This window comes from Cherax quadricarinatus, chromosome 9 (assembly GCF_038502225.1).
Source record: "Cherax quadricarinatus isolate ZL_2023a chromosome 9, ASM3850222v1, whole genome shotgun sequence".
NCBI classification, from domain to species: domain Eukaryota; kingdom Metazoa; phylum Arthropoda; class Malacostraca; order Decapoda; family Parastacidae; genus Cherax; species Cherax quadricarinatus.
Genome location: NC_091300.1, coordinates 53,141,189 through 53,164,270, shown reverse-complemented (window position 1 = coordinate 53,164,270; position 23,082 = coordinate 53,141,189). Strand labels below are relative to the sequence as shown.

General features: G+C 41.8%; 1 protein-coding gene across 4 annotated transcripts in view; it reads left to right on the top strand.

Annotated features, from left to right (window-relative positions):
- The window catches only part of tefu (Serine/threonine-protein kinase tefu), an 844,515-nt gene that overhangs the window by 671,567 nt on the left and 149,866 nt on the right, over window positions 1–23,082 (top strand). For all 4 annotated transcript variants that reach the window (XM_070083426.1, XM_070083425.1, XM_070083427.1 and 1 more), the window contains 2 exons: window positions 5,607–5,754; window positions 18,717–18,936. In XM_070083426.1, coding sequence (XP_069939527.1) covers window positions 5,607–5,754; window positions 18,717–18,936 — 368 coding nt within the window. The remainder of the gene's footprint in view (window positions 1–5,606; window positions 5,755–18,716; window positions 18,937–23,082) is intronic.

Genomic DNA, 23,082 nt, shown 5'->3' with positions numbered 1-23,082 from the left:
GAGACCAGTATAATGTATATTGTATAAGTGTACACTCATTGTATTCCATGCAATAACTGCACTAATTTGTTTATCATTATATTGCTTACAAAACTTGTTTACAAGTTTATTGTAAACAAAATGATGAAAATATTAGTGCGGTTATTGTGTTGAATACTACGATACCATATGGTACAATGGTACCATAGGGTGCAATTTTACCATATGGTACAATGGTACCATATGGTACAATATGGCACAATGGCACATGATACAATGGTACCATGTGATTCAATGATACCATATGGTGCAATGGTACCTTATGGTACCATATGGTGTAATGGTACTATATGGTACCATATGATACAATGGTACCATATGGTGCATTGTACCATACAGTACAATGATACCATGTGGTTCATTGTACCATATGGTACTGTTGTATTCAACACAATAAACACACTAATATTTTCATTATTATGGTTACAATAATTGTTTGCAACAAAAATATGCAAAAATGTTGTATATTAGTAATGTTCTATTATATATTTACAAGTGTACAGGAACTTGACATGTTCCTTGAGGTGGATGACAAAGCACTTTGTCTCGGAAATGCAGAGTCAGTGGCTAGCTTGCATCGCCACTCACTCAGTCTTGGCTGGTGTCTCATGCCACCAACACCTATTGACCATATGGTACATGGTATCACATGTTACAGGGTACCATATGGTACATTGTACTATATGGTATAGGGTACCATACAGTGCAGGATAACATATGGTGCAGGGTACCATATAGTGCAGGGTTACCATATGGCACAGGGTACCATATGGTACAGGGTTACCATATGGCACAGAGTACCATACAGTACAGGACACCATATGGTACAGATACAGGGATAACTATTGAAATAAGTCACCCTGACTTTTTTGGATTATCCTAAGATTTTATACGTATGCTGCTTTGTATGATAATCTACATAATTGTATTTCTGTACACCTGAATAAACTTGCTCAAGTGCATGTAGCATCATAAGTAAGTTTATTTAGTAATACACAAATAAAGTTACATAGATACTTAGCAGCATATGTTTGGAGAACCTAGGATAACCCAAAAAAGTCAGACTTATTTCCATTAGAGTCCCTGCACCCTGTACCATATGGTATATTGTACCATATGGTACAATGTACTATATGGTACATTGTACCATATGCTACCATTGTACCATAAGATACCATTGTACCATATGATACCATTGTATGACATGGCACCATTGTACCATATGGTACCATTGTACCATATGACACAATGGTACCATATGGTTCAAAACCATAGAATTCGTCTTCAGCTCTACTTCCATCAGTCTTAGAACTGTAAGTTGTGAATAGGAGAGTCAGAATTCGCCCCAAGAGTGAGTGGGGAGTGAGAGCTTCCTTGCCGCCAGGCACTATGAACAAAGCTACTTTGCCGGCGTTCCCACAATGTCATGCGGGCGTCCAGATTTTTTCTATGGTGTGCACACTGACCACCCAGACCCATTCTCTCAGATGTAGGCCTACCAGCCTTCTCGTGCTAAATTTGGCGCCGCTAGAATTTTGGCATAGATCTACGGTTTAGACCCTGAACGTAAAGCTGTAGATCTACGGGACGGACCCTGAAAGGGTTAATAATCATTCTTAGTGAAATATTTCTTTTACAAATTAAAATTTGTGTGTTTTGGGGAAAATTTTAAAGTCCGAGATCATACTGATTTCTAAATTATATTTTCCAAATATCAGATAATTCTAAATAAGCAAAATTACTGTATTTTACTCATTATTTGATTCTGCTAATGCTGTCATCTCCACGTAATACCGACACCTTCACTCAGAATTATATCTTAATCTTATCTTGTTCTTGTCTACCTTCATAAAAGTATTTATAAACCTTGTTAACACAAGTCATGTGCTGTATAATGTTTATACCTGACAACATACACTGTTGTTCACTCCTGTATGTATACATTTCCTTCTCTAGAAAAGTTGCCTCATTAACCCCTTCAGGGTTCAAGGCCAAAATCTGAAGTGGTGCTCCAGTGTCCAAGAAATTTTGAAAAAAAAAAAAAAAAAAAATTTCTTACAGAATTAAAGAGCATATTTTTGTGAAGGTAATAAGACAAAAAAAAATTCTGATCAGTACTTACCGAGATACAGTGCCAAGAAGTTTGAAAAATGATGTGGTGGCGGCAACATCGACGAATTCCACATACGCGCATTACATTATTTTGCGGTTTTTACATTTTTTTCTTTTCTTTTCCAATTTTTTTCTATTCCTACTAACATTTGGGGCCTGAGAGACCAATACTGTATATAATGTATATATATAAACTCACTGTATTGAACACAATAACCGCACTAAAGTTATTATCATATTATTGTTTACCACTGTTGTTTATTACAATAAACATGCACAAATATTGTATAATACTAATGTTCTATCATATATTTACATATTTACAATCACTGGACATGTTTTTAGAACTGCTGGAGCTTGTGGAACTCCTTGAAACAAGGCACCATGCACAGAGGCACCTTACATTCCTCACACATCAACCGAGTGTCTTTGCATCTTTGTTGCCGTCGTTTTGTTTGTGCACAGACGATGCATCTCTTCTGAGCGAATTTCTTCTGAGTTGAAGGAAGCTGTATTATGAAATGATCACCTTCCCTCCTCAAATGCTTGGGTATATCCTGAGGAATTCGAGGACCTTGTTGTATAGCAGGTGTTCTTACCTGGTACTTCATATGTTTACGATTAGAACGCACTGTGCCACACACATCTGTCTTGTTCACTCGCATGAAATCACTGAGTAATGGGCTTGTGTACCAGTTATCGGTATACAGTGGACCCCCGCATAACGATGGCATCGCATAGCGATTTTTCCGCATAACGATTACTTTTATCGCAAAATTTTTGCCCCGCATACCGATTAAAAACCCGCATACCGATTTTCGTCCGAGACGCGTCCAATGTGCCCTCACATGTGCCGGCCGTCCCATTGTTTACCAGCCAGCCTCCGCGGTAACATCCAAGCATACACTCGGAATATTTCGTATTATTACAGTGTTTTCGGTGGTGTTTCTGGAAAATAAGTGACCATGGGCCCCAAGAAAGCTTCTAGTGCCAACCCTGTGGTAAAAAGGGTGAGAATTAGTATGGAAATTAAGAAAGATTTTGAAGGGTTTGGGGCTAACCCTGAGAAGCCTATGCCAGTTGTGGAATCCATTGTGCCTACTTCAAAGATTAAGGAAATGTGTGCAGAGTGGTTTGAACTGCAAACCTTTATAGATGAAAATCACCCTGACACAGCTGTTGCAAGCCGTGCTTGTGACTATTTCAATGACAATGTTATGGCCCATTTTAGGAAAGTCTTGAAGAAACGGGAGGTACAGAGCTCTATGGACAGATTTGTTGTGCGACAGAGGTCCAGTGACTCTGAAGCTGGTCCTAGTGGCATTAAAAGAAGAAGGGAAGTAACCCCAGAAAAGGACTTGCTACCTCAAGTCCTAATGGAAGGGGATTCCCCTTCTAAACAGTAAGAAGATAATGCTCTCCCCTCCTCCCATCCCATCAATCATCACCAGATCTTCAATAAAAGTAAGTGTCATGTAATTGTGCATGCCTTTTTCAGTTTGTGTGTATTAAAATTAACATTTCATGTGGTAAAAAAAATTTTTTTTCATACTTTTGGGCGTCTTGCACGGATTAATTTTATTTCCATTATTTCTTATGGGGAAAATTAATTCGCATAACGATTATTTCGCATAACGATGAGCCCTCTTGCACGGATTAAAATCGTTAACCGGGGGTCCACTGTATAATGTATGCCCCTTACCAAGATAAGGTGCCATCATGTTTCTCACTACGTCACCTGAGATACCCAATAACATCTTGGTATCTTTCAATGTTTTACTACCAGTGTATACAACAATATCCAACACCAGGCCACTGTCACAATCACAGAGTACAAACAGTTTTATACCAAAGCGTTTCCTCTTGCTCGGTATATACTGCTTGAATGACAGTCTACCTTTGAACAAAATCAAAGACTCGTCAATTACAAGATTCTTGAATGGATAAAAGTATATGCTGAACTTTTGTTTGAGATACATGAAAACATTTCTAATCTTGTATAACCTGTCACTTCTGTCAGGCCTGGTTTTGTCAGAGATGTGCAACATATGTAAGAGTAAGATAAACCTATTCACTGGTATGATTTCACTGAAGACCGGGGTAGAAATTAGCCGATCTGTGGACCAGTATGCTTTTATATTATGCTTATAGACGTGAGGCATAAGCATTATTGTTGCAAAAAAGCAAATACATTTCTGCAACAGTCGTCTCTTTTCACCTGTGTAGTCTTGACTGTGGTGATAAGATCGTATTTGCCATGGTGTACTCAAAATACTTATTACTTTCCCTGACAATAATTTCCATCAATGGCTGGTCAAAGAATAATTCAAAGAATTCCAGTTCATTGGCCATGGTTCCAAGGGGACAAGTAGGTAGAATTCCACTTTGAGAGTCATCATAGTGGTGAGGCTTGGGAACAAAATTGGGATTTTGCTGCCAATCCCAGATACGGTTTGCTGGTGGATACTGGACATCATAGGCTGGTTGTGCGGGTGGTTGTGGTTGTGGTGGGCTGGTGGCTGACGCTCCGCTTTGCCCTTGAACTGACGAGTCAGCAGCATGGGTCCCAGCGTGGGCTGGTGAGTCACGCATGGCGGTGCCACTACCATCACCACTAACACCATCCACTGATGCCTGTGGTCTATCCATGCCAAGTGTAGCCACATCATCCTCACTATCACTACCTAAAACTTGTGTAGGGCCACGGGATGTACTCCGTCCCCTGGGCACAGCATGAGCGCATGTAGTGGCGAACATACCGACGCTTCACTGGTGAATATGATTCCTCACTATCACTACTCGAATGATTGTCGAGCGCAATAAAATCACAATCCACGTCACTATCATCATCATTACTGAAGTCAGAGGCCTGGCCACGCGAAAATATTAGTTTTCTCTTGCGATGAGGAACAACCGACCGTGAGTCACTAGTGCCCACACCAGAGGTAGAAGGTTGAGGATCGTCAGGGTTTTCTGCACTATTATCGATATCCTGGTCATCCTTTTCGGTCACTAACTGATCAAAGCCGTAGAATTCGTCTTCATTTCCACTTCCATCAACTGTCAGAACTATCAGATAGGAAGAGGAGAGTCCCAATTTTCCGGGGAGTGAGAGCTGACTTGCGACGAGGCATGGTGAACAAGGGTAACTGAGCCGGCGTTCCCACAATGCTATGCGGGCGCCTAGATTTTTTGTTTATGGCGCACACCTACCATGCAGACCCATTCTCTCACATGCAGGCCTATGAGCGTTTTCACGCTAAATTTGATGGCGCTAGAATTTTGGCATAGATCTACGGTTTGGACACTCAACGTGAAGCCATAGATCTACGGGACGGACCCTGAAAGTTTTAAGATAATAAATATTTCTAATGTAGGGTATGTTATTGATTTTTTATTTATTTTTGAATTTCATGTAATATAATGGAGATTATTACATTTGTTTGATTATACAGGTGAGTCTAGGGGATGAAGAGAAGAAAGTTGTGTGTCAAGCACTGAACCAGTATGGCTGTGTCTTAATGGACTCCAGAGCTAAGTCTCCTCACAGTATCATACAGGACTGTTTCAACAAAGCTGTTACTATACTGAATGATACTAATGGTAAGTACTTTTCATTCTTTAGTACAGCTTTTAAATGGTAGTAATGCAAGTATTACACATTGTTAGTGTGTTGAATATTACCAGTGTAAGTATTACACCATAAGTTTTTTTTTTTTTTTCAACAAGTCGGCCGTCTCCCACCAAGGCAGGGTGACCCAAAAAAGAAAGAAAATCCCCAAAAAGAAAATACTTTCATCATCATTCAACACTTTCACCATACTCGCATATTATCACTGTTTTTGCAGAGGTGCTCAGAATACAACAGTTTAGAAGCATACACATTTTATAAAGATACACAACATATCCCTCCAAACTGCCAATATCCCGAACCCCTCCTTTAAAGTGCAGGCATTGTACTTGCCATTTCCAGGACTCAAGTCCGACTATATGAAAATAACCGGTTTCCCTGAATCCCTTCACTAAATATTACCCTGCTCACACTCCAACAGATCGTCAGGTGCCAAGTACCATTCGTCTCCATTCACTCCTATCTAACATGCTCACGCACGCTTGCTGGAAGTCCAAGCCCTTTGCCCACAAAACTTCCTTTACCCCCTCTCTCCAACCCTTTTGAGGACGACCCCTACCCCGCCTTCCTTCCCCTATAGATTTATATGCTTTCCATGTCATTCTACTTTGATCCATTCTCTCTAAATGGCCAAACCACCTCAACAACCCCTCTTCTGCCCTCTGACTAATACTTTTATTAACTCCACACCTTCTCCTAATTTCCACACTCCGAATTTTCTGCATAATATTTACACCACACATTGCCCTTAAACAGGGCATCTCCACTGCCTCCAACTGTCTCCTCGCTGCTGCATTTACCACCCAAGCTTCACACCCATATAAGAGTGTTGGTACTACTATACTTTCATACATTCCCTTCTTTGCCTGCATAGATAACATTTTTTGACTCCACATATACCTCAACGCACCACTCATCTTTTTTCCCTCATCAATTCTATGATTAACCTCATCCTTCATAAATCCATCCGCCGACACGTCAACTCCAAAGTATCTGAAAACATTCACTTCTTCCATACTCCTCCTCCCCAATTTGATATCCAATTTTTCTTTATCTAAATCATTTGACACCCTCATCACCTTACTCTTTTCTATGTTCACTTTCAACTTTCTACACATTCCCAAACTCATCCACTAACCTTTGCAATTTTTCTTTAGAATCTCCCATAAGCACAGTATCATCAGCAAAAAGTAACTGTGTCAATTCCCATTTTGAATTTGATTCCCCAAAATTTAATCCCACCCCTCTCCCGAACACCCTAGCATTTACTTCCTTTACAACCCCATCTATAAATATATTAAACAACCATGGTGACATTACACATCCCTGTCTAAGACCTACTTTTACCGGGAAGTAGTCTCCCTCTCTTCTACACACCCTAACCTGAGCCTCACTATCCTCATAAAAACTCTTTACAACATTTAATAACTTACCACCTATTCCGTATACTTGCAACATCTGCCACATTGCTCCTCTATCCACTCTATCATATGCCTTTTCTAAATCCATAAATGCAATAAAAACTTCCCTACCTTTATCTAAATACTGTTCACATATATGCTTCAATGTAAACACTTGATCTACACATCCCCTACCCACTCTGAAACCTCCTTGCTCATCCGCAATCCTTCATTCTGTCTTACCTCTAATTCTTTCAGTTATAACCCTACCGTACACTTTTCCTGGTATACTCAGTAAACTTATTCCTCTATAATTTTTACAGTCTCTTTTGTCCCCTTTCCCTTTATATAAAGGGACTATACATGCTCTCCGCCAATCCCTAGGTACCTTCCCCTCTTTCATACATTTATTAAACAAAAGTACCAACCACTCCAACACTATATCCCCCCCTGCTTTTAACATTTCTGTCATGATCCCATCAGTTCCAGCTGCTTTAACCCCTTTCATTTTACGTAATGCCTCACGTACCTCCCCCACACTTACATTCTGCTCTTCTTCACTCCTAAAAGATGGTATACCTCCCTGACCAGTGCATGAAATTACTGCCTCTGTTTCTTCCTTAACATTTAAAAGTTCCTCAAAATATTCTCGCCATCTACCTAATACCTCCATCTCCCCATCTACCTAATACCTCCATCTCCCCATCTACTACCTCCCCTACTCTGTTTTTAACTGACAAATCCATACTTTCCCTAGGCTTTCTTAACTTGTTTAACTCACTCCAAAATTTTTTCTTATTTTCATTAAAATTTCTTGACAGTGCCTCTCCCACTCTATCATCTGCTCTCCTTTTGCACTCTCTCACCACTCTCTTTACCTTTCTTTTACTCTCCATATACTCTGCTCTTCTTATAACACTTCTGCTTTGTAAAAACCTCTCATAAGCTACCTTTTTCTCTTTTATCACACCCTTTACTTCATCATTCCACCAATCACTCCTCTTTCCTCCTGCACCCACCCTCCTATAACCACAAACTTCTGCCCCACATTCTAATACTGCATTTTTAAAACTATTCCAATCCTTTTCAACCCCCCCACTACACATCTTTGCACTAGCCCACCTTTCTGCCAGTAGTCGCTTATATCTCGCCTTAACTTCCTCCTCCCTTAGTTTATACACTTTCACCTCCCTCTTACTTGTTATTGCCACCTTCCTCTTTTCCCAACTACCTCTTACTCTAACTGTAGCTACAACTAAATAATGATCCATAAGTATTATACTATATTGCACTGTAAGTATATACAGTGGACCCTCGCCTAACGATATTAATCCGTTCCTGAGAGCTCATTCTTAGCCGAAATTATTGTTAGCCGATTTAATTTTCCCCATAAGAAATAATGGAAATCCAATTAATCCGTTCCAGACAGCCAAAAGTATTAAATTTTTTTTTTCATGAAATATACATTTCCCTACAAAGAAAACAATAAGACATGCACAATAACTACATAAATAAATATTAAAATGACACTTACCTTTATTGGAGAGTATTGATGAGTGATGAGACACTGTTTTTCTTGAACACTGGGATTTTCAGAGTGATACACCAGTAAAGGCTTCACTTTCCAATCCCCACTAGTATTGTGATGAATGGTTTGAAAAACCGACAAGTTGAAGATTGAGACACTTATGCAGCATATGGGAATCTTTATTCAGGAAACGTTTCGCCACACAGTGGCTTCATCAGTCCATGAGAGTTAGCCTGTCTTTCATAGGCTTGTGTCCTGGGAGTGCCTTTTCCTCCTGAGTAATGTAGGTCCTGTTTGGCATTTTCTTCCAGAACAGGCCTGTTTCATCACAATTGAACACTTGTTGAGGGATGAATTTTTCAGCTTCGCCATGCCTTATCACACTGTGTATGCCACTATGATTCTTAAATCTCTCAAACCAACCTTTGCTGGCCTTAAATTCACCAAAATGAGCACTAGTTCCAGGCATTTTTTCCTGTTCACCTGGGTGTTAGTCGACTGTTGTGGGTCGCATCCTGGGGGACAAGATTAAGGACCCCAATGGAAATAAGTTAGACAGACCTCGATGATGCACTGACTTTCTTGGGTTAACCTGGGTGGCTAACCCTCTGGGGTTAATCGTTTCTTGGTAATTGTTTCACGTTAAGCCACACCAACAACACTCTCTCTGGATTGTAGACGAATGGTTCAAAGAACCGACACGTTAAATTAAACACATGTGCAACTCTTGGGTATCTTAATTGAGGAAACATTTTGCCACACAGTGGCTTCATCAGTCCATACATACCCTTTGTATGGACTGATGAAGCCACTGTGTGGCGAAACGTTTCCTCAATAAAGATACCCAAGAGTTGCACATGTGTCTAATTTAACAACACTCTCTCCACATCTTTGAGTAGTACAGCTGATTTTGGTGCAGCAACAGCTGACTGTGGTGCAGCAGCAGCTGACTGTGGTGCAGCAGCAGCTGACTGTGGTGCAGCAGCAGCAGCTGACTGTGGTGCAGCAGCAACTGACCATGGTGCAGGAGCAGCTCACCGTGGTTCAGCAACAGCTGACTGTGGTGCAGCAGCAGTTCACCATGGTGCAGCAACAGCTGACTGTGGTGCAGCAGCAGCTGACATTGGTTCAGCAACAGCAGACTGGTGCAGCAGCAGTTGACATGGTGCAGCAGCTGCTGACTGTGGTGCAGTAGCAGCTGATCGTGGTGCAGCAACAGCTGACTGGTCCAGCAACAGCTGACTGGTGCAGCAACAGCTGATGGTGGTGCAGCAACAGCTGACCGTGGTGCAGCAGCAGCTGACCATGGTGCAGCAACAGCTGACTGGTCCAGCAACAGCTGACGGTGGTGCAGCAGCAGCTGGCTGTGGTACGATAGTATTTCTCACAGTTTTTACCACAGGGTTGGCACTAGAAGCTTTCTTTGGGCCCATGGTAGCTTATTTAGCAGTTACAAGCACTATAAACAATGGAATAATACAAAATGTATCAAATGTATGCATGCAACCGGCCACCCTGGCTTGTAAACAATGGCGGCAGTGCTGGATGGACAGGTTTGGGACGAGTCATGTTGGTCAGAAACAGCTGATGGTGGTGCAGCAGCAGCAGCTGACCGTGGTGCAGCAGCAGCTGACTCTGGTGCAGCAGCAGCTGACTGTGGTGCGGGAGCAGCTCACCGTGGTTCAGCAACAGCTGACTGTGGTGCAGCAGCAGTTCACCATGGTGCAGCAGCAGCTGGCTGTGGTGCAGCAGCAGCTGACAGTGGTTCAGCAACAGCTGACTGTGGTGCAGCAGCAGTTGACCATGGTGCAGCAGCAGCTGACTGTGGTGCAGCAGCAGCTGATCGTGGTGCAGCAGCAGCTGACTGTGGTGCAGCAGCAGCAGCTGACAGTGGTTCAGCAACAGCTGACTGTGGTGCAGCAGCAGTTGACCATGGTGCAGCATCAGCTGACTGTGATGCAGCAGCTGCTGACCATGGTGTAGCAACAGCTGACGGTGGTGCAGCAGACTGGTGCAGCAACAGCTGACCGTGTTGCAGCAACACCTGACTGTGGTATGATAGTATTTCTCACCCTTTTTACCACAGGGCTGGCACTAGAAGCTTTCTTTGGGCCCATGGTGGCTTATTTAGCAGTTACAAGCACTATAAACAATGGAATAATACAAAATGTATCGAATGTATGCATGCAACCAGCTACCCTGGCTTGTAAACAATGACGGCAAGGCAGCTGAGGTGCTCAGGCTGGACGGACAGGTTTGGGAGGAATCACGTTGGGCAAGTTTTTTATCGTTAAGCGGGCCAAAATTTTTATACTCAAATGCTTCGTTAGGCGGATTTAACGTTATGCAATGCATTCGTTAGGCGAGGGTCCACTGTACAATGAAGCCTCAGTTTTCGTGATAATTCCATTCTGAAAAGTCTTACGAAAACCAAATCATATGAAAACTGAAGCAATATTTCCCATAAGAAATAATGTAAATCTAATTTATCCATTGCAGACACCCATAAATATTAAAAAAAAATACATTTTATAGAGCATAACTGTAGTTATACATGCAGAAAACAATGAAAAATAAATATGAATGACTAATGAAATGGATAAGTGAACATTTAACATCACTTTTACCTTTAATGAAGACTTGCTGGCATATGGAAGATGGCAAAGAGGGGAGAGGGAGGAGGAGATGTTATTGTTTGGAAGGGAAATCCCCATCCATAAGGCTTTCAGGTATCAAGGCCATTTCCAGGGTTATTTCACTTCTGTGTCTTTTACTGGCACCAGGACCAACTTGTGAATCACTGTACCCCTGTCGCACAAAAAATCCGTCCAGAGAGGTCTGTTTCTTGTGTCTCTTTAAGATTTGCCTAAAATGGGACAAGGCATTATCATTGAACATGTTGCAGACATGGCTTGCAACAGCTTCGTTAGGGTGATATTTCTCCACAAAACTTTGCAACTCACTGTACTTTGTACACATGTCCTTAACCCCTTGACTGCCGCAACCTACAATCCTGAGGTGTCTCCTAGTGTCACAGAATTTCCGAAAAAAAACATTCTTATGAAATTATAGAGAATTTTCCCAATTGTATTGACACCAAAAGAACGAGATTTGATGGAAAACTGACGGAATTACGCCCTCGCGAAGTTAGCGACCTCGGCGATATTTATGAATTGGTGATTTTGCCCACTTTGAGCCCTATTTTCGGCTAATTTCATTGCTCCAATCGACCAAACTCATAGCTATTTCTTTAGAACTCCATTTTTTCTATCGATTGAGTGCAAGAGACTGCCCATTTACCGATTTCAACTACCCAATAATGTGGTCAGAAATTTGCAATTTGGCCAATATCACGCAAATTAAAAAAGATGCCAATTTTAAAATAGGGTCCAGAATGAACACTGCAGACATTCCTGGCTCTAAAATAACATTTTCTTTGTTCATCAGTCACATCTCCAGGCCCCTCTGATATTACTCTTGCTCTCTATTTTGAATTTTTATTCAAACAAAAAATAGAAGATTTACTGTTATGCAGACTACTGCAATATTGTAATAATTGTACCAATAATGTCAACCCATTCATGACTGCATATTAGAATGGCTACTTGGACTTTTATTGGAAAATGACATCATTTGTTTACTTTTGAACATCAGCAAAAATCAAACATTTCCCCTACTTTGAGCTCCATTTGAAGGTTCTTTTCATAGTAAAACCAATCAAAATCACCTCTGTTTCTATGTTATGTTTTACATTTTATCAAATGAGACCAAGAAAACGAGCATACATAAATACTATATGAAAATAGACCACAAAGCCGGCATTTTAATTAAAAAAAATGGTCTGAGTTTTTTTCTCACTGTGCACTGCGTTCTGCAGGATTTTTATATGGTGCACACCAACTGCACAAACCCATTCTCTCACATGTGGGCCTACCAGCTTTCTCCTGCTTGATTTGAAGCCGCTAGAATTTATGAGTACTTATACGTGTTGGTGGCAGCAGGCACCAGCCAAGACTGAGTGGCGACGCAAGCTAGCTACTGACTCAGCAGTTTCCGAGACAAAGCTCTCTGTCATCCACCTCAAGGAACACATCAAGTTCCTATACACTTGTAAATATATAATAGAACATTACTAATATACAACATTTTTGCATATTTTTGTTGTAAACAATTATTGTAAACAAAATAATGATGAAAATATAAGTGTGTTTATTGTGTTGAATACAACAGTACCATATAGTACCATATGGTACAATGAACCATATGGTATCATTGTACTGTATGGTACAATGTACCTTATGGTACCATATGGTGCAATGGTACTATGTGTTGAATACAACAGTACCATATAGTACCATATGGTGCAATGGTACCATATAGTACCTTGTACCATACAGTACAATGATACCATATGGTTCATTGTACCATATGGTACTATATTACTGTTGTATTCAACACAATAAACACACTTATATTTTCATCATTATTTTGTTTACAATAATTGTTTACAACAAAAATATGCAAAAATGTTGTATATTAGTAATGTTCTATTATATATTTACAAATGTACTGGAATTCGGCATGTTCCTTGAGGTGGATGACAGAGAGCTTTGTCTCGGAAACTGCGGAGTCAGTAGCTAGCTTTTGTCGCCACTCAGTCTTGGCTGGTGCCTCGTGCCACCAACACCTCCTATTCACCATATGGTACACGGTATCATATGTTACAGGGTACCATATGGTACATTGTACTATATGGTATAGGGTACCATGCAGTACAGGAAAACATATGGTGTAGGGTACCATATTGTGCAGGGTACCATATGATACAGGGTACCATATGGCACAGGGTACCATATGGTTTGGGGTACCATACAGTACAGGACACCATATGGTACAGATACAAGGATCCCTATGGAAATAAGTCACCCTGACTTTTTTTGGGTTATCCTAGGATTTTATACATATGCTGCTATGTATAATAATCCATGTAATTGTATTTCTGTACACCTGAATAAAGTTACTCAAGTGCATGTGGCATCATAAGTAACTTTATTTAGGTATACACAAATAAAGTTACATAGAATATCATACTTAGCAGCATATGTTTGGAGAACCTAGGGTAACCCAAAAAAGTCGGACAGACTTATTTCCATTAGGGTCCCTGTACCCTGTACTATATGGTACAATGTACCATGTAATATAATGTACCATATGGTATAATGTACCATATGGTACAATGTACCATATGGTACAATGTACCATATGGTACAGTGTACCATATGGTACATTGTACCATATGATACCATTGTATGACATGGCACCAATGTACCATATGGCACCATTGTACCATATGGCACCATTGTACCATATGGTACAATGGTACTATTTGGTTCAAAACCATAGAATTCTTCTTCAGCTCTACTTCCATCAGTCTTAGAACTGTAAATTGTGAAGAGGAGAGTCAGAATTCGCCCGGAGAGTGAGAGGGGAGTGAGAGCTTCCTTGCCGCCAGGCACGATGAACAAAGCTACTTTGGTGGTGTTCCCACAATGCCATGCGGGTGTCCAGATTTTTTCTATAGTGTGCACACTGACCACCCAGACTCATTCTCTCAAATGTAGGCCTACCAGCCTTCTCGCGCTAAATTTGACGCCGCTAGAATTTTGGCGTAGATCTACGGTTTGGACCCCCAACATAAAGCCGTAGATCTATGGCACGAACCTTGAAAGTGTTAATAATAATTATAATATGTATATATTAATAATAATTATAATGCGTACCTACTAAGAATAATAATTATAACAATAATCATAGTAATAGTGCCAAATACTTCAAAATAGAAATTGGTAACCCTCTGGTTGGCTCTAGGTACGACTAGACCTTGGCTATCTCAGTGCCAACCAAGGGTGAAAAGGAAGAGGAGGTGAGCTGCTCTGACTGACTGCAGCAGACCCTTGGGATGCATAACTTTGTCTTACATTGTACAAATTTCTTACATAATGCCTCGCTCAAAGAGACAGTATTCGTGTACAATGAGCAAGAAGCTCAGGAAGTGATTAGAAACTATGAAAAAAATTAGAGAAATGAAGAAGGCAGCTGGCCACCACCACCACCACCACTGTGGCTGCCGCTGCCACCACCACCACTATGGCCACAGTGATCACATCTTCACCTATATATACATCTGTCTTGACCACACCTGTGGTTACATATGTGACAACCTCACCACTCATCATAGATAAACATAAGCTAGGTGTGGGGTTATGGACTAGGAAGATACTAGGGAGGGAGAGTAAATGGCGGCAGGATGCTGGCCAGCGTTGCCATCACTCGCCATATTATGGCCTATTTTATTCATGCTAGAGTTTATATCATGTTTCTGTGTTATTAGTATTGTTTATTATGTCATATTAGATGAACTGTGATAGATAACTAAGCCATAGAATTGATTTTAGCATTATTTTGTCATGCCTCCTGAAAGGCTGGAACGGATTAATTGCACTTCAATTAATTTAAATGAGGAAAATTGACTCAGCATATGAACAAATCAGGATATGAACAAGGTCACAGAATGGATTAAGCTCGTAAGCCGAGGTTCCACTGTACTATATGCATTTTATCACTCTAGTGAGCATTAACCCTTTGACTGTTTTGGTTGTATACATATACAGTGGTCCCTCGCTTATTGTCGTTAATCCGTTCCTGGAAGTACTACGATTATTGAAATAGACGATTTTCTAATCAATTTTCCCCATAAGAAATAATGTAAATACAATTAATCCATTCCTGACACCCAGAAGTATTAACCCTTTCAGGGTCCGTCCCATAGATCTACGGCTTTAAGTTCAGGGTCCAAACCGTAGATCTACGTCATGAGCTCAGCTCACTCTGATAAACTGTGAGTGGTACATTTGGGCCTAGATATGAGAGAATACATCTATGTGGTATGTGTGCACCATATAAAACAAATCCTGCAGCACATTGTGTATAATGAGAGAAAAAACTGAGACCATGATTTTCGATTAAAACAGTGACTTTGCAGTGTTTTTTCGTATGTTTTTTATAGTTGTATTTGCGATTTCTTGGTCTCATTTGATAGAATGGAAGGCATATTACAGAAATAGGGATTATTTTGATTGGTTTTAGCACTGGAAATGGCTTGAAACTGAGCTCAAAGTAGCGGAAATGTTAAAATTTTGCCGATGTTCAAGAGTAAACAAACGACCTCACACGTCTAATACACACCAGCTGGTGGGTCTAATATACATTTACAAATGCGGTGATGATATTTATACTATTATTACAATTTTGCATAACAGTAAATCTTCAATTTTTTGGTGTGAATAAAAATTCATTATGTGAATAAGAAATCAAATTGGAATTTATTTGTAAAGCCTCAAAACGTAACTAATGAACAGAGGAAATGTTAGTTTAGTGCCAGGAATACCTACATTGTTTATTCTGGACCCTATTTTGAAACTGGAATATTTTGAACTTTGTGTTAAATTGGCCAAATTACCAATTTCCAATCACATTATTTTGTAGTTGAAACAGTTGACTTGGCGATTTCTTGTGCTCAATCGATTGAATAGAAGTAATACTAGTGAAATAGCTAAGAATTTGGTCGACTGGAATAATGTAATTGGCCTAAAATGGGAGTCAAAGTCGGCAAAATCGCCGATTCGTAAATATCACTGACACATCAAAATTTGCGAGAGCATAATTTCGTCAATTTTCCATCAAATTTCGTACTTTTTGTTTTATTACCTTCACAAAAGGATTCTCTACCATTTCATAAGAAAAAATAAAAAATTTTTTTTTTTTTTTAAATTCTTGGACACTGGGGCACCACTTCAGATTTTGGCCTTGGACCCTGAAGGGGTTAAAACAAAAATTTTTTACGTGAAATATACATGTAGTACAGGTCCTCCATCACAAATCCGGCATCATTGGGACCTGTAGTATACCGGATTACTGAGTTTTCCAGATTACAGAGTAGTTAGGTTAGAATACACTTAATAAAATTAACCAACTTGACCGACGCAAAAATCGAACATTTCCTGTACTTTGAGCTCAATTTCAAGGTACTTTTCGTCATGAAAGCAATCAAAATCATGTCTATTTCTGTAATATATCTTCCATTCCATCAAATGAGCCCAAAAAAATGAGAATACAACCATAAAAAACTATACAAAAATATACTGCAAAGAGGCGGCTAATGGCTGAGAAGTGAACTCCCTTATTTATCATCCGTCTTTTTTATTTTTGTTGTATGTTAAGAAGCATCTTTCCATCATACATTGCCCAAGTTTCAATGAGATAGCCCAACAAACAACCGGGAAAAAAATATATATATATTTTTTTTTTATCACACTGGCCGATTCCCACCAAGGCAGGGTGGCCCGAAAAAGAAAAACTTTCATCATCATTCACTCCATCACTGTCTTGCCAGAAGGGTGCTTTACACCGCAGTTTTTAAACTGCAACATTAACACCCCTCCTTCAGAGTGTAGGCACTGTACTTCCCATCTCCAGGACTCAAGTCTGGCCTGCTGGTTTCCCTGAACCCCTTCATAAATGTTACTTTACTCACACTCCAACAGCACGTCAAGTATTAAAAACCATTTGTCTCCATTCACTCCTATCAAACACGCTCACGCATGCCTGCTGGAAGTCCAAGCCCCTCGCACACAAAACCTCCTTTACCCCCTCCCTCCAACCTTTCCTAGGCCGACCCCTACCCCGCCTTCCTTCCACTACAGACTGATACACTCTCGAAGTCACTCTGTTTCGCTCCATTCTCTCTACATGTCCGAACCACCTCAACAACCCTTCCTCAGCCCTCTGGACAACAGTTTTGGTAATCCCACACCTCCTCCTAACTTCCAAACTACGAATTCTCTGCATTATATTCACACCACACATTGCTCTCAGACATGACATCTCCACTGCCTCCAGCCTTCTCCTCGCTGCAACATTCATCACCCATGCTTCACACCCATATAAGAGCGTTGGTAAAACTATACTCTCATACATTCCCCTCTTTGCCTCCAAGGGCAAAGTTCTTTGTCTCCACAGACTCCTAAGTGCACCACTCACTCTTTTCCCCTCATCAATTCTATGATTCACCTCATTTTTCATAGACCCATCTGCTGACACGTCCACTCCCAAATATCTGAATACATTCACCTCCTCCATACTCTCTCCCTCCAATCTGATATCCAATCTTTCATCACCTAATCTTTTAGTTATCCTCATAACCTTAGTCTTTCCTGTATTCACTTTTAATTTTCTTCTTTTGCACACCCTACCAAATTCATCCACCAATCTCTGCAACTTCTCTTCAGAATCTCCCAAGAGCACAGTGTCATCAGCAAAGAGCAACTGTGACATCTCCCACTTTGTGTGTGATTCTTTATCTTTTAACTCCACACCTCTTGCCAAGACCCTCGCATTTACTTCTCTTACAACCCCATCTATAAATATATTAAACAACCACGGTGACATCACACATCCTTGTCTAAGGGCTACTTTTACTGGGAAATAATTTCCCTCTTTCCTACATACTCTAACTTGAGCCTCACTATCCTCATAAAAACTCTTCACTGCTTTCAGTAACCTACCTCCTACACCATACACCTGCAGCATCTGCCACATTGCCCCCCTCTCAACCCTGTCATATGGTATTTTTCATATATTAACAGATAATAATATAATGCCGAAAGTCTCTATTTTAGCTATAAACGGGGACTTTTGCGCTATAATATTAAGTGATGAATATATTCTCTTAAAGTAGTTAAATAACACAGGATGACCAATTTCGAAGATATAACATTGTGACAGCATTGTAGGTATTTATTTGTACTTGTACTGTGTGAAATATTTTTGTAATGAGTGAGTTTTTGTGAATCAGATAAACTTTTTATCCATTCTATTTGTTCATTCTGATAATGATAACTATTTTTTTAATTCATTTATTTTAATAATGCATAAATTTGCTCCATAGACGCTGATGCAAACAGAATTCGAGAGGAGAGCTTTTACCAGCTGGCCACTTACACAGACAAACTTTATCGGGAAGTTCATCAACACTTGGAGTCTGATAACATTCAGACTAAGAGAGAGAATATTAAAAGATCCAGGGAAGAATGTTCTCGTGTGAAGACTCTTATACAGAGACAGAAGATTAGAGGTGTAGAGGCTGTGGAAGGTAGAGAGTTGATCAGGTGAGTGAGCTGGCTAGTCTGTTTAATGTACAGATATCCCCTAAACGGTCCAAACATTTATATACACATTCGCTTGCCCAGCGCTCTAAATATTTTGAAAAAAAAAAAATTGCCTTTTTATAGAAATAAAGAGCGCAATTTTCTAAGTGTTATAGGATAAACAAAAAAAAAGTTAGGGTCAGTACTTATCAAGATATGTGGCTGCGAAGTTCCCACTGGATACTCATCTGACGCTTGCAGCAGTGTAACTGATATACCTTTTTTTCTCATTTTTATATTATTTTAGATAATTTTTATGTTCTGATAATTACAATTTATAGTAGTTCTTGTGATTTCATAGCCAATCCTTGTTCTGACACTAATATTAGGTACTGAAATTTTACTCAAACACACTGACAGGTGAACATTTTGACATGCCTGGGTCATTTACTATTATCTAGGAATATATACAGAGTATTTATAGGTACCAGCAATGTTTTGGATACGCGGGAGTATATAATAATAACAAAAATAATAATAAGTTTCCTTGAAGCCTGAAGTAAGCCAAGTGTCAGTCCACTGCTGATGGTGCAGTGGTGACATTTAATGAGTGTCGACGGCCTTGCCTAAATTTGTTTTCACTGTTACACATAGACATGTCTGTCTGTCTGTCAAGCTCTCTGTCTATCTGTCTGTCTAGCTTTCTATCTGTCCGTCTAGCTCTCTGTTTATCTCTGTCTCTGCTTATCTGTCTCTGCTTGTCTCTCTGTCTGCCTGTCTCTCTGTCTGCCTGTCTCTGTCTGCCTGTCTGTCTGCTTGTCTCTCTCTGTCTCAGAGAGAGCCACTCATAAACCAACAGGTATTAAACATGATTGCATTGTCACGTCTGGTTCCTGAGCAAGTGTAAATATGTATTTGCCAGTCATGTTTATGCATTATATCTACAAGCACATTATAGCACTTTGTCTGGATTTTTTGGGTTATCCTAGGTAATTTACATTATGTATAATTGTATTTGTGTACCTGTGAGACAGAGATAGAGACAAATAGACAGAGACAGATAGAGATAAACAGTGATAGACATAGATACAGACAGACAGATGGAGATAGAGCCAGCCAGCCAGCCGGCCAGCCGGCCAGCCGGCCAGCCGGCCAGCCGGCCAGCCGGCCAGCCGGCCAGCCGGCCAGCCGGCCAGCCGGCCAGCCGGCCAGCCGGCCAGCCGGCCAGCCGGCCTGCCGGCCTGCCGGCCTGCCGGCCTGCCGGCCTGCCGGCCTGCCGGCCTGCCGGCCTGCCGGCCTGCCGGCCTGCCGGCCTGCCGGCCTGCCGGCCTGCCGGCCTGCCGGCCTGCCGGCCTGCCGGCCTGCCGGCCTGCCTGCCTGCCTGCCTGCCTGCCTGCCTGCCTGCCTGCCTGCCTGCCTGCCTGCCTGCCTGCCTGCCTGCCTGCCTGCCTGCCTGCCTGCCTGCCTGCCTGCCTGCCTGCCTGCCTGCCTGCCTGCCTGCCTGCCTGCCTGCCTGCCTGCCTGCCTGCCTGCCTGCCTGCCTGCCTGCCTGCCTGCCTGCCTGCCTGCCTGCCTGCCTGCCTGCCTGCCTGCCTGCCTGCCTGCCTGCCTGCCTGCCTGCCTGCCTGCCTGCCTGCCTGCCAGCCTGCCTGCCTGCCTGCCTGCCTGCCTGCCTGCCTGCCTGCCTGCCTGCCTGCCTGCCTGCCTGCCTGCCTGCCTGCCTGCCTGCCTGCCTGCCTGCCTGCCTGCCTGCCTGCCAAACACATATTACATGTTCCAGAATTGTTTCTCTTTATTTAAGGCATAGGATATAAGACATTCTGAAAGGGTGTTGCACAAGTGTTGCACATGGGTTATTATTGCAGTTTTTTATTTTTCATTGACCACTTGTGGCCACATCCACCTCAAAGCCACTAAACTTGGGGTCAACATTACTTTCCTCTTAAAAGGGGAGTGTTAATATGACGTGACATCAGTGAATCTTTGGTGCTTGCCACACTGTTTTCTCTAGCTGGTGCTCAATTTAATTGGTGTTCCCACAAGGTACTACGTGGTCCCAGATTTTTTTAATACTGTGCACACCGAGTGTTAAGACCCATTCTATGCTGACCAGGCATCTCAGGCCAATCATGCCAAATTTGGAGGCAGGAAAAAAAAAAGAAGATCTACATTCAGAGCTCTAGCGGTACTAACGTATATATACGTTTGGACCGTTTACAGGTTAAGCAGGTAAGTGAGCAGGCTAGTCTGCTTAATGTAGACAGTTAAGGTGAGTGAACAGGCTAGTCTGTTTAACTCTTTCACTGTTGGTCCCGTAATATTTGGGCCTGCAAGCCAGTGTCAGTCCTGTAATATACAGCCAAAATTCTAGCAGCTTCAGATCTGGTGGGAGAGAGCTGATAGGCCTACATGTGAGAAAATGGGTCTGTGTGCTCAGTGTGTGCAGTATGTAAAAAATCTGGGAGGCTGCAGTGCATTGTGGGAGTGCCAGTTCAGTACGCCTTGTTCACCATGCCTATCAGTAAGGAATACCTGACTCCCTGGCAAATTGGGACTTCTCTTCCCAAGTGATAGTTCTAACACAGACGGAAGTGTCAGTGATGATGAATTTTGTGGTTTTGAGAGTTTGTGACTGGAAGCACTGCCCAGGATACCAGATACAGATAGTGAAAAGGGAACCACACAGTGTTGGTGGTGCAGAAGACAGTGTGGGTGGTGGGGAAGATGGTGTGGGTGGTAGGGAAGACAGCTTGGGTGGTGGGGAAGACAGCATGGATGATGGGGAAGATGGTGTGGATGGTGGGGAAAATGGTGAGTGGTGGGGAAGACAGTATGGGTAATGTTACAGTTGGGAGGGAAGTTTTATAATATACATGCAGCAGCAGGTGGTGGTGGTGTAATGCTTCATGTAGCACCAGCGGCACCCCAGCCTGGTAGCCGTGCCACTGACTCAGCACATCCACTAGCAGCACCCCAGCCTGGTAGCCATGCCACTGACTCGGCACATCCACCAGTAGCACCCCTGCCTGGTAGCCGTGCCACTGACTCAGCACATCCACCAGCAGCACCCCAGCCTGGTAGCCGTGCCACTGACTCAGCACATCCACCAGCAGCACCCCAGCCTGGTAGCCATGCCACTGACTCAGCACATCCACCAGCAGCACCCCAGCCTGGTAGCCGTGCCACTGACTCAGCACATCCACCAGCAGCACCCCAGCCTGGTAGCCATGCCACTGACTCAGCACATCCACCAGCAGCACCCCAGCCTGGTAGCCATGCCACTGACTCAGCACATCCACCAGCAGCACCCCAGCCTGGTAGCCATGTCACTGACTCAGCACATACACAACAAAGGCCACCTTCAATCTCCCACACACCACAACAACCTGCACATCCACTACAACCTGCACAACCACAACAACCTGCACAATCACAACAACCTGCACAATCACAACAACCTGCACAATCACAACAACCCGCACAACCACAACCACCTGTCAATATCCATTATCCTCCAGCAGACTGCACCTGGGATTGCCAATTGGTGCCAATGAGTTGGTATATATACATTATTCATTATGTTGGTCTTACAGACCACAGAAGTTACTTGAAAAATATTAGAATGAAAAGAAAAAATAGAATAAAAGTAAAAATAATATTACTGAGTGAGCGGCAGTTGCCGATGTTGCTGTCGACTGTTTACTTTCTGTCAGCTTCATGCCTCCATATCTTGGTAAATACTGATCGCAATTTTTTTCTTTTAAAACACTTAGAAAAATATTCTTCTTCTTGTTAATATTTTTTAACACAGAGCAAGTTTGTGATCAGAGATCTTGGCAGTGAAAGGGTTAATGTAGACAGTTAAGCAGGTGAGTGAGCAGGTTAGTCTGTTTAATGTAGGCATTTACATTACTCCTGGAAAATCGTAGAGGGATTTGTCTCAAGCCTGCACACAGAAATCACTCCCTCCAAAAGTAAAAGACTCGGCAGGAGATGCAACATCCCCCAATGAAAAGCAGGGGTGCCATGAGTACACTAAGAGATAACAAAATAAGTTGTTAGGTAAGACACATATGCAACAGTTAGGTATCTTTATTTCGAAACGTTTCGCCTACACAGTAGGTTTCTTCAGTCGAGTACAGAAGAGTTGATAGAAGCAGAAGAGAC